This window comes from Bactrocera latifrons, unplaced genomic scaffold, assembly GCF_001853355.1.
Source record: "Bactrocera latifrons isolate USDA-ARS-PBARC rearing strain unplaced genomic scaffold, ASM185335v1 scaffold_239, whole genome shotgun sequence".
Taxonomy (NCBI): domain Eukaryota; kingdom Metazoa; phylum Arthropoda; class Insecta; order Diptera; family Tephritidae; genus Bactrocera; species Bactrocera latifrons.
Window position 1 is genome coordinate 361870 of NW_017535952.1, and position 13021 is coordinate 374890.

The 13021-nt window shown below is 38.0% G+C and overlaps 2 protein-coding genes across 2 annotated transcripts; one reads left to right on the plus strand and one right to left on the minus strand.

Moving 5' to 3' along the window:
* Window positions 1-324: 324 nt before the first annotated feature.
* Window positions 325-7621, plus strand: LOC108969037 (lipase 3). The gene is made up of 3 exons (XM_018933508.1): window positions 325-1261; window positions 6203-6943; window positions 7001-7621. The coding sequence occupies exons 1-3, from the start codon at window positions 1097-1099 to the stop codon at window positions 7391-7393; spliced, it is 1299 nt and encodes a 432-aa protein (XP_018789053.1). The 5' UTR covers window positions 325-1096; the 3' UTR covers window positions 7394-7621.
* A 3586-nt stretch (window positions 7622-11207) lies between these two features.
* On the minus strand, window positions 11208-12570 carry LOC108969045 (lipase 3-like). Its single transcript, XM_018933532.1, has 3 exons — window positions 12478-12570; window positions 11697-12419; window positions 11208-11636 (listed from the first exon to the last, which is right to left on the minus strand). Exons 1-3 carry the CDS (start codon window positions 12568-12570, stop codon window positions 11247-11249), a joined length of 1206 nt encoding a protein of 401 aa, XP_018789077.1. The 3' UTR covers window positions 11208-11246.
* Between the last annotated feature and the right edge of the window lie 451 nt (window positions 12571-13021).

Here is a 13021-nt window from a genome sequence, read left to right on the forward strand (position 1 = left end):
ACGTGCTTGAGTCGCAGCCGGCTGGCCATTCGAATCGCGCCACGCTCATTGCAAATCGATGAATGCGAAAGCAGACACAAAATAAATAATTGAGTTTATGAATTAAAAGTACAGCGAGGCCGCGCCGGTGGGCAGCGGGCTAAAGCGTGTGGTGGTAAGGTAATACACGTAATGAGCGCGATGAGCGTCACAGTGAGCGCTACACTTACCTACATACCTGTGCGTTGCTGCGGTTGGAGTTGTGGCGGAGAGAAGCGCTTCACAACAGCTGGGGCGCGTGGAAGCCGCAGGCTGCGCGGATACCGCTATCGAGGCGGCGCAACAGTCAGTCAACAGACACCAGTCCGCGCACGACGACGACAATCGAAGTCGAAGCCACGCGACGTTACCAAAGTTTTACGTCAGCGCGCGATCCCGGAATTCATACATGTTACCGATTTGGAGGTTTCACCTTTTCCTGAGCGCGAAAAAAAAAAACACTTATAAACCGCCAATGAAAGTGCAAAAACAAAAGCAAAAGCAAGCCAAAAACCAAAAGTAATGCTATACAAGCAAAAGAAAGCCAATAAGTAGCAATGAACATGAAAAGTGAAAAGTAATAATATAACGGCTCATACTTGTAGCACACATAATAACTCGTCCCAGACGCGTACTACCCGCAGTGACGTACCAAAACATCAAGTAGCCATTAGTGTTAACTTTTGACCTCAACTGCACAGTCAGCACCTTTAACACTCATCGTGCTTTTGGCTCAATCCGGCTGGCTGCTGCATACGGTTGTTTTGTGTTATTTCAATAAAGCGTGATAAAGATAGAATTGTTGTGAAACTTGCTGCTTGCACTTCCTCGCCGCTCATCGCCGACACACTAGGCTACCGCTGCAGCTGCAACGGCAATTACTGTGGATCGGTGTGGCAAAGTGTGTTGGCTGCCTCAGCCCATAAGATCGCTTCGCTCGACACATTGACGTAAGCCAGTATGTCATTCTGCATCATCTCGACCATTCGCTTGAAACAACTCTCCGAACGTGTTTGACGAGCAACGGCATTAACGGCTTTAACGCCAACATTCATAGCATCCTGCGCCGTCGTGTGTCATGGCTGTCACCATCATCGGTTGCAACATCATCGAATCGTTGTTGCTGTTGCTGTTAAGTGGCCTGTGTTGCTGGCAGTTCGAATCGCAGCTACGCGGATCCTCCTTTATGGTTGCCGCGTTCATCAACGTCCGTCAAACGCGCGACATCATCATTACAGATGCGGTATGATTCGTGAAATAGAAATGGGCGAGAAATTAAACGAAAACCACTGACCGCAATTAATTTTAAATAAGCTGTGACCAATCACTCCACTATGCTAACAAGGCTTGCAACACACTTTATGTTGTTTTCCTATTAATTGAGGCCAAACATTTTTGCGGTCAGCTTAAAATTTTTTTGATTGTTGTTTATTCTAGTATTTTAAAAAACAACTGTTCTTAATTTTTAATTTATTTAATATGGTACGGTTTATAATTTTTTCCACCATTTTTTATACTTTGAAGGCTTTTGTCCAAATATTTCCCAAATAATTTTGAAGTGTGACAGCCCTTGACCAGAAAAATGTACAAGTCAGTTATGTTTACCCAGAACTGTCTGTTGCGGGAAAAATCTCGCACTACAACTTTGTAGGGCCTGAGTTCTAGCACTACTTCCAAACAACATCACACGAATTTTTCTTCAATAGCGATCCGCCATGACAATAGTCATTTGGAAATTCCTAACAATTTTTAATTCAAGTATAATATAATAGCGCAAAGAAGATTTAGGGGACATGTCAGAACTTTTTGAAAGTGTAAATCGTATCAGATATAGAAAGATTTCAGAAATATTGGCAACTGGGATTGTCGAAATACTTAGAAAATAAGTATAATAAAGCCATACCCAACATTCACTGTTATAAGATCCTAATTACGGGAAATAGAGCATCCCGCTCACATCGGAGTGGGAATGAGCTGAACCTATGTACGTTGTCATCTTGCACTTTCGCCCTGTGCATATGGACTTAGCGTGGCCTTGGTCGATGATCTTCTGGCCTTCTGGGTTTCCCTTAGCAAAAATAAGAATGCATGCTGTAAGACTAAAATTGCACTCGCACCGAAAATACTAGAATTGTAGAATAGAAGAAGTTGAGATGGAAACATTTAGGAACTTTCCCATCCTTTGTCCAACCTTTGCAAGACATTGGCGAACCAGTAGACATAGCCAAAGCTGAAATTGGCCGCCTCAAGAAATTTGTGATCGGCTCAAAGCGCTTTGTCGATTTATGAGTGTATTTATGGTAATTTTCATGAGGGTTCTCAGTAACGCAACGGACCGGTATTATAAGCTGTCCAAGTGAGAACCGCTTTTTAAGATCGACCAAACTTAACGTAAAGTTGATCTAGACTGACAAAATTAAATCCATTTCCAGGTATTTCAATACAATTGCTTAATCTAATTTTCTATTCACTTGATATTCGCCTCGGTTGAGATGGCCTTCACTACTTTCAGCATTTTTTCTTCGGTTTCGGCTCATTTTTAGAGCGGCATTTGCTAGATTGTAGAACAGTTTCGAAGTCATATTCACAAGATATGGTGTGTAAAATGCTCTAACGGTCTTCATCCATGTTGGCAAATATCTCTTCGGCTCTTTAGTATTTTTTTCGAAATTTTTGGTATGTATGTATGTAGTATTGACATGCTTCATGCCCAAAATATTAGCCAAAATCAGGTGAATCGCCCATCTCTTATGAGTTGAGTTTTCTGGAGCATCTCTTGCATTTGTGCTGACTACGCTGTCAGTATCTGGGTCCCCACAGTATGATAGTGAGCCCACAGAGCCTGTTGAAGTAAAGGGAGTAGTACAGTGTTTTGAAGATACTATGAAATTTCATGGAAATAAATTTAACCTTAAAATCCCTTTATTATACAGAGGTATCGTAAAAATAATTCATATAATTTATAGTACTCTCGATCGATGTTTTTTGTATCCAATCATCTCTATGCACATTTACCTGACTATATATTTGTTATGAATAATTACAAAATACGAAATCTCCATCAAGTTATGTGATAAATTGCACAAGTCAATATTTGAAAGTTTGGACTTATTTATTGTGTCTATTAAGTCACATCGGTGGAGGACACAACTTAACAGCGACAAGGGCAGATCACATCGCAGGAGTGTCGGTCGCACGGAGTGCTAGCTGCATTTAAGAGTATTTAAATGCGTGTGTGGCGAGTGCAAGTGCGCATGCGCAGAATGCATAATTCGAAGTATAGCACACTTAGATACAACATACTCACATACATACGAAAGTACGAAATCTAGCAAGCATATGTGTCTGTATGTACTCGTATAAATGGATGTTATTGTTTTTCGTGTTGCCATTGGCAAAATACCCATGGCTTGTTCACGCTTTATGACAAACTTTGTATTTGCAAGTTTATCGCCATTACTATATCTATGTCGGCGTTTCTGCGCATATGCGAGCGACGATGTGCAGCGCTGAATGTTCGACGCACGTGCCGACATTTGCATTTGCCAAAAGTAGGCAAATGAAGCGAAAAAAATAGACACGTATTTCGGGAATCATACCCATCACCGCACCAAAAATAATGTCATGAGCTATATAATTTTTCAATAAAAATTTACGATTTTAAAACCAAAATTAGAAACTTTATTTTTCTTATGAAAAATTTCGCTCCTAAAAAACTTGATATTATATAGCCACTATTATTTTTAGAATCTATGCATAATATTTTGTAGACAGCAACGTGAAATTACAATTCTGCACAAGCTCAGATAGTTAGTGGACTATATGTTTTACATACAAGGAAATGATTATTGGAAAAATAATTGGTGGTTAGCTCTGGTCATTTAAAAACGGAAAGCTTTGTTTGGCAATATTCCATCTCATTATAGAACAAAAGGAACAGAGAGACATTGACTACAGCGATCCTCCAACTTTTCAATAACATTTCTAACCATTGTTTCATAAAGGAGTTAAGATTTGGATACAGTTGTTGCTGTAGCTTTGAGGAATAGTGCCAATGACTGTCCACTCCGGAAAAACAATATCTGGTTCTCTTAAAAAAAAAACACTTCGCAGTACCTGAGTTCTATCACAACTTGCATGCAACAACGCACGAATTTTTCGCTAAAAGAGATCAGTCTTCGAGTATTTCTTCATTGTAATAGTCATTCGGAATCTTCTAATTCGATCTTCAGGCCTAGAGTAGATAAAACATTTCGACTGAACTGTTTTCTCCTAGCAAAATTTATCTTGTAGTAATCGTAGGAGTTCTTACCGGCATTAATGTCGGACTGTCAAAATTGTATTGAAAAAGGTGAGATGGAAACACTCAGGAACTTCCTCATTCATTGTCAAGACTTTATAAGACTGAGACTGAAACATCTCGGCAGTCAAACCTTCGGCGAATTTGTAGACATATTCGAAACAGGCATTAACAAATTTGTAATCAGCTCAAAACGCTTTTTCGATTTATGATGTTATTTATTATAATACGTTTTTATGGGAGTTCTGGGAACCAAAACGGACGGACATCATAAGCTGTTCAAGTGAGATCCGATATTTAAGATCGACCATTTAAGCAAACTTAACCTAAAGTTGATCGGGACCTAGAAAAGTAAAATCATTTCCACGTACTTCAATTCAAAAAGTCTTGTCCTTTTTAATTCTACTTGTAGTATGGCATCAAATCTCAAATACGATTTGGGGAACATTTCATGAAATGTTAGCATAATTTCATTTTTTCAAGAAGGAATGAACTTACTTCAAAATTTCTTTTCACCTTTTTCGACCATGGTTATGGACTTCGATAATAAGCAGGGTTCAAAACCAGACTCCTACCATTTCAAATACCACCACATGTCTGATGAGTTTTATACTATTGTAGATGCTGGTTTCACTTTAACTTCCATTCAATCTCAACCATTCAATCAGAACCTTTCAGACCAGTTGTCATATATCTCAATATTTAGGCTACACATTGACTACTGAAATCAGGTACCATCTCATAATTTTTTATCTGACACATACGTATTTCAGGTATTATATTCATGGTATCCAACATTTTTTTGAGAGGTTATATGAGTTCTTCGGATAAAACATCTTTTTTTTTTCAATTTTTTTTTTTTTTTTTAAGTAAAAATTTAAATATTTTATTAGAATTGTTTATTGCTTTAAACATCCACTATTAACAAAGAATTCTGAAATTTTTGGAAAAAATATATTTTAAATCCCACGTTGGCAGCATAACTTACAGGATCAGCTAAAGTGCAAAAATTTGTGTTTTAGTTAAAACCTTAACTTATAACTTTGACGATTGACGAAAAAAAAAATAGAATTAGATTTTTGGCAGACATTTTTATAGAAAAATGAAAATTTCAGTGAAATCTTGAAATTTTTTTTAATAGTTGCAATCGAATCCATGGAAAATCCATACGAAGAACCGTTGAGTAATCTTTGAAAATTCTTACCAACCGACTTTAAAAACACAGTTTCGAGAAAAACGCGTTTAAAGACAACGAAACTCACAAAATTATTGCTCGGATCAACTTGAAGTTAGGATTTAAGACAATATTCTAGAGGTCTTGTAGAATTTGATAAGGCAATAAAAAAATCGATTTTTTGGAACCCGTAAACTCATGTAACCCCTTAACCAGTTTGCGAAAAAAATAGTCCACATCCTTTCTAAAAACGTTGGCGGTATACATGTACATATGCATGTATTTAGCGCATAGTGCAATTATTACAACAAACAAAAACAATTAAATGGCAATGAAGGCCGATTACGGCTGTCAAGAGCGCATAAATTTGTGCTCGCATGCACTCAGACGACACGACTTAACTTCGCAATCCAGCAAAGCCGTCAATTGAGCCATGCAGACAGGTACTCGTAAATCGTAAATCGTACCCTTACCGGTAGACCGTAGGTGATTTGCGTAAGTCACTTTTATGTCAACACAGTGTCACCGCGACGCCGATAGCGCCTATTATTGTCATTCTACCTACTTGAGTCACTCAATCACAGCACTTACTATTTCGCAGACTGCTAGTAATGCAACTAAGAAATAGCACACAGACCACAGTAGACATCATAATAAAATAATTGTCTTTTATTACTTTCTTCCTTTCGTAAATACGCACACACTTGCAGGTGCAACGCATTCGTCGCGACGGTTATCCGGTGGAAAAGCATCACGTGCTAACCAAGGACGGCTATGCGTTGACATTACATCGCATACCGCAATATAATACGACGTCGACAACAGGGCCTAGTGCTTGCGGCATATATTCGCGACGTCCGGTCGTTTTCTTGTTAGCCGGAATTTACGCCTCCTCGGACGCTTGGCTACTGAACGGTCGCGAAAACTCATTACCATATCTGCTGTGGCGTCAAGGCTACGACATTTGGTTGGGCAATAATCGCGGCAATATCTACACGCGCCGCAACGTGTGGTACAATGCGACGGAGCGTGAGTTCTGGAACTTCAGTTGGCATGAGATGAGCATTTACGATATGCCCGCTATGGTGGACTACATCATGCAATGTACGGGCGAGGCGAAAATGCATTTTGTGGGCATCTCACAGGGTGGTACTGTGTTTCTAGTGCTGAACTCCATGTTGCCGCAATACAATGGCGTCTTCAAGACAGCACATCTGTTGGCGCCGGTGGCGTATGTGAGCAACACTAAAGGTGGGCTGGCCAAGATTTTCGGTCCCATATTGGGTACACGCAACTATGTGGCTAAGGTATTGGAGGGTATGGAGATGGTGTCGACAAACAAGTTTGTGAAGAAGTTCCTCTCATCGCTTTGTTTTGAAAACGAACGGCCGATGGTTTGTGTCAGCCGTCTTTGGCCAGCTGTGGGCTACGACACACAACATCTAAACAAGGTGGTACTTGCAAATCTATTATCTATAATGTTTATAATGTTTTCTGTATATTTACAGACTTTGCTACCGGATATAATGGCCAACTTTCCAGTGGGTGGCTCGTTCAAGCAAATTATGCATTACTTTCAGGGTTACGTCTCGACGAAGTTCCGCCAATACGACTATGGTCCGGAGAAGAATTGGTTGATGTACAATCAATTGGAACCGCCCGACTACAAGTTGGAGCTAGTCACAGCGCCGGTAACAATTTTCTACGCCGAAAACGATTACATCGTGTCCGTGGAGGATATTTGGCGATTGCTAATGCGTTTGCGCAATCTACAGGCCGTCTACAAAATTCCACGCCGACGCTGGAATCATTTCGACTTCATTTGTGGCCTGGGCGTGCGTGAGTTCATTTTCGATAAAATCATCAGAGCAGCAAACTACTACGAATATACTTATAGTTGACGATAATATTTTGAGTTTCTTTTCAAAAGTATTTTAGTTTTTAAATTTTAATTGTGATTTATAGGAAAAAGTAGGACTTTTAAGACCGTGTTTATTATTTGATCCATACTTGTTAAGATAAAGGTTGCCATAACTAAGTGACGTATATTTTTTAGAATAACTGTTGTCTGGGTTTTAATGGCATTTTTACGTATTATTCAAAATTTAAGAATAAACTATTTAATTATGATAAGCAAAAATCCTTAAAATATTGTCTTATTTTTGAATAATTCTGATATAAAATATTTAAGTTATCAAAACTGTTAGATGAGTTTCAAAATCGAACGATTTTTTAAACATTTTTAAATGACCTTCATTATAAATGAATCTTATTCTAATATGCAACGGATTGTCTAGGCCAATAAAAAAGTAGAAGGCTGTGCACAGATACAGAACAGATCCTTCTGACACTATTCAATCAGTTTTAGTTAAGGTGAGAAAAAAGTTGCGGTCCCTCTCATAAATCGGTGCTAGATCATCTAAAGTCCAAAAATCAAATCATAAACATCGTATCATTAGATAATCTTTTTGGTCTGGCGACGGTGGGAGGGTTTTCGATATTTCAATTTTTCACATTTTGAGAACACTTCGTCAATTTTGCTCCAGTTTGCTTGAAAATAGTCATACTTGAGACATCACCCTTTCATTTTATAAAAAAAAAACGTTCGAAAAAATATCAAAAACCCTTACCGTTTAGACACCAATTGGAGAGTGCGAGCACTTCATCTGTAAACTCATAGAAATCTCAACAATAGGAGACATTGTTTTGATCTATTGATTATTGATCTATGTTATATCTCCATATTTTCAAAGTTGGAGAACGATGAGAGAGAGTAAATCTAAATTTTGAGATGAGAATTGCTGTTGCTTGCAACAGAAGTATAACTTCCGTCTTAAAAATAATGGTTTTGTGTGGATTAATAGCATGGCAGCGTTTGGTCTTTAGTTGAAAAAATGAGTATCCGAACTACTACTTCATTAAAGATTGTTGAAACTTAATTTTATAAAATCGAGGCTTTACATTCTCGCAGCAAATATCACCTTATCAATACCTTGATAGAATATAGAAGTCTTTATTTTGGCTTACCTAAGCAATGTTGTGCTGCTTAAGGTGAAACAAAGAAAACGAATTCTTGGAAATACTTAGCAGAAACCGTTTTTCATTATTCCGACGTTTTTCGTCCAGCAACCACAGGGTTGACCAATGTCTTTTCTAACTCAAACATTTATTAGTTCCTTAACAGTCCAGAGATATACCCATTGATTCGATGTAGTTCATTTGAGGGAACGAATTTTGAGGACATCCACATAAAATGATCAAAATTGTAAAAAAATTTTAATCACAGCAACTAATCTGTAATATGGGACGAATAATCTGGTGGCGCCGTCCGATTATAATATGAAATATTAAAAATTCGGAGTATAGCATGGTTTTCGGGAGTTCTAAGAGTGTACAAGAGTTGTATTCTCCAAAGAATATTAAATATACGTAACTTATTTGGATTCTAGTGATTAAACGCAATGTAAAATATTATAATATTATATTACCAAACTCTTTATAATTTACGTAAAATATTCGCATAATTTCTAATTGAATTAACAACCTTTCTGTTGAATTGTCATCAACTCAGTCCACTCAAATGCGATCAAAAGCAATGCTGAATAATAAACATACATTGTTACAAAAAAGCACGCAGAAATTGTAAGTAAATTCTCCTGGAATACAATATCAAAAAAATAGATAGCAATAAAGATTTCTCGCGATTCCATTTGAATGATTTTAGTGGATATTTTTTGGTATCAATCATTCTCGACTCGTCATGGAGAGCATTAAAATTGTCAGCGAGACATTGGTTTATGAATTTAACCTACAAAGAAGCCAACAGTCATCGGAATGTATGGTTTTCGGTCGTTTGAAGAGCTAAAACAAAATCGCTGAAGGCCATTTTAAAAAGTTCTTATGAAAAATATTTCAAGGACTAGGAAAGTCATTGGCATAAGAATATTAGTTACATCTGGTGGGGATTACTTTGAAGGCGACTAAATAAATATTGATGAATAATTAAAAATTTAGCCTGTCTATCTACAATTTTCGAGTACCTTTTGTCACAAGGTATATCTTCTGCCACATAGAAGCAATCAAACGAATACTTTCGGGCAACACTGTAAGTGGATCTTAACTTGTACACTCATATTAATTGATACACGTTTATGACGGAGATAATGGTGCTTGCGCCAGGAGTAATTAATAAATGTTTATTGCTGCTTGAAGTTCTGCAAATCTTTCTTAAAGTACTTTATATTTGTTTTCTACTGTCTTCAGCATTAGGTACTGTATAGAGTTTAGTTTTTAATTTTTGTACATAGTTCTATCAATATCATATTGTTTTCAATTATCAATAACCAGTTGGTTTCTAGTTTAATTTCCCTTGATGGTGAATGTGAAGCCACCCAGTTCTCGTCAGGCACTTGGCATAATAGCATCAAATGTGGAGCAATGATCTGACAAACGCTTAATGCTCTGCCAGTTCACCGATGTATCGGTCACGTCGTATAGATATGCGTATCAGCTGATACATTCTCAATCCGCTAAATCTCGACAATTCTCATTGCATCAAAGTATTGTGATATGAACATTTAATCGCCAAACAATCGCATACCACTGGCACTGAACACGGATATAATAGGTTGTCAAAAAAGTCTTGCGGTTTTTTTTTTTTACTTATTTTTATTTTTAGCGGTTTGATGACTCATGCCCAGCTCTTGACCGATGCTACGGCTGCTACTATGCCGGTCTCTTTCGACCAATTCAGCGATTTTATCGCAATTTTCGATGACAGGCCTTCCGGAGCGTGGCGCATCTTCGACCACCTCTACACCAGAACGAAAACGTTGAAACCATCGGTGTGTGGAAGAAATGGAAACTGTATCGGGTCAATAAACTGCACAAATTTTATTGGCGGCTTGAGATGCATTTTTGTCTTTATCGTGAAAGTACTATAAAATATGCCGGATTTTTTCTTTATTTTGCTTTGAACTTTCCAAAAAGGTATAGCATGACCCGATGCGACGAATAAAACTAGAACTAGTTACTAGCGAGAATAAGGATGGATTAAGTGTACCAGATGAACGCTTTTTACTTTCGTACAGTTGATCTAATAGCGCCGATCTCATCCCAACTAAATTGTCAAAATTCTGTGGTATTCAAGTTCAGTTCCTTATTATTATGTGAATATATGTCACACATCGAAACAGGCATCGGTGAAGGTGTAAGCAATAGCATTTCAGGTCGTCGGTAACAGTTAAAGCAGATGAAGAAATCATGTTGGTACATTTACTCTGCAGGCGTCCATATCCAAGATTTTTACTGTCACCTACGTATGTGATAATGACCTGGAATATATTAAGTCTCACTAAGCTTTCAAGTCTCCTGCTTGTTCGAGATTGTAAACTCAAGGAGTTACTGAGGGAAAGATTGCCACTAGTTTTAATAGTTTGAAATCTCGAAGTGATTTACTCTTTGAAAGTAAAGTGCGAATGTTGAATACAATAGTTCAAGCTACGTCCATTTTATTGGACATCAATATAAAATAGATAGAGTTCACAGGTATCAAAGTCATAAACTGAACTCTAACATAAGTACTTAAGTGCAAAAGTGAAATCTTTGGAAATCGAGGAAATATTGATTTCGCAACCCGAACGATACGAACTTTTCAGCCTGCCTGTTAGTTTTCTTTAACCCTTCTTAATTGAAAGTCTACCCTACTAACATAAATATTTTATATATTGATCCTAAAAGCCTTTATTGGTCGCTCTAATATCGTTCCTCATAATCTTTACAATACTTTATAACACGATCGTTGATTTCCTGCTTAACCTGCTTGGCGAAAATGAAATCCAAATGTCCCCATGTTGGATTGGGAACTTCATAGAACAGACGCAAATTAGGTAAGTAAGGTGGTAAACGTTTCATATCTTGCGCTGTAGCCGAACCGTCATTTAAACCGTAATAGAGGAATGTATCGGCTGTGATCTTTTCGAGCGGATACTCTGGCGGTTCTTCCTGGTTATATGTATTTTTATTCTTCTTCGAACCATAGTCGTATTGACGGAATTTGTTCGAAACTTTTAGTTGTATGTAGTGTATTCCTTGATTAGTCGAAATGCCAGCAGGATGTGTTTCGGCCAGTTGAGGCAGTAATGTCTACAAAACAAAAGAAATCATATATTCCATCACCATGGTTATTCGCTATAGTATACTGACCGCATTAAGGTTCGCTTGTTCATTGCCTGCCCACATTAGATATAGTGTTTTACAATATTTCGGATATGCCGGTTTGCCGCCACAGGCCGTATCCAGCAAGCGCTGCACATGCGGGTTATACGGTATAAACGGTTGATCGCAGAGCAAATTAGTGCCCAGACCCGGTGAGCCGACATACGGTGTGAGCGCCGTAACAATACCGTCGGTTACATTGCCCATAAATACAGCGGGTGCCAAACCGTGTCCGGTTTTTATCTTTTCATTATACTCCGGACGAGAAGAAAGCATCACAAAGTAAACTGTACCGCCCTGTGAATGTCCAACATAATGTAGTGCACTTTCACCTGCCCATTCGAGCACATAGTCAATCGATTCGGGCATATCAATGGTGCCGATCTCATGCCAACTGAACTTCCAAAATTTCGTGTTTTCAGGCGATAAAGCGGAGTGATTACTGGAATAAATATTACCACGCGCATTGCCTAACCAAACATCAAACCCAGCATCAACGAAATTATATGCAATCGCATTCTCCGGACCATTTAGTAAAAAACAGTCGGAACAACCGAAGAGGCCATGTTGTATGAAGACCACAGGCTTACGCTCATGCTCATTGTCCAAACGTGGCGAGTAGGGAATACGAAAGAGGTTGAGAATATAACCATCACTGGTCTCCACAAAATGGGACTCGGCGGGGTAACCATGCTCGCGTATACGTTCAGCCTAAAAATAAGTTCTGCTTTTAGTATGAGGGAACAAAGTATTGTATTATTAAGCTTACTGATGTTTTTAAAGGTTTCAGTTTAATATACGCCAGATCCAAAGCGTCGCTCAGCGCGAGCAGCACACTTAAAGCAACCGTTAAACGAAACATAGTTTGCCAAACTCCCTTTGTTCTGCAAAAATAATTAGTGCAAACTGAAAAAATGGATTTAAAAGTAACGGATTATAAATGGTAAGAGTCGCTGCCGAGAGGATATCTAATCTAATGCCATAATTCGCAATATGCGATCAATATTGCAGCGATTAAGCTTAATGAAGTGGATGACGCAGATAAGCTTGATATGACCGACCGTCATAACTCAAAATATATGCAGAGTATACCCCCCATAATGATTTCAATTATTTATAGTTTATTTTGTATATTTTGGGAAAATGTTATCAAATTGTTGTAAATCAAAAATATTTTGTCGTACGCTGCGCATAATTTTTATGTTGAAATGAAATAATTCGCATTCTTTGCTTGAAAGGGTAAACGATTTGAGATATTGCAGCACGAAATGCTTGAAATCCGGTAGGAATCCACACAATAACGAGAAGCGTTC

Bases quoted from the DNA above. Each gene is read 5' to 3' on its own strand.
- LOC108969037 (XM_018933508.1), top strand. From the start codon at position 1,097: ATGGCTGTCACCATCATCGGTTGCAACATCATCGAATCGTTGTTGCTG. The intron at 1,262-6,202 runs GTATGATTCGTG...ACACACTTGCAG, and splicing joins ACATCATCATTACAGATGCG to GTGCAACGCATTCGTCGCGA. The intron at 6,944-7,000 runs GTGGTACTTGCA...GTATATTTACAG, and splicing joins ACACACAACATCTAAACAAG to ACTTTGCTACCGGATATAAT.
- LOC108969045 (XM_018933532.1), bottom strand. From the start codon at position 12,570: ATGTTTCGTTTAACGGTTGCTTTAAGTGTGCTGCTCGCGCTGAGCGAC. The intron at 12,420-12,477 runs GTAAGCTTAATA...ACTTATTTTTAG, and splicing joins TGAAACCTTTAAAAACATCA to GCTGAACGTATACGCGAGCA. The intron at 11,637-11,696 runs GTCAGTATACTA...TTTGTTTTGTAG, and splicing joins AACAAGCGAACCTTAATGCG to ACATTACTGCCTCAACTGGC.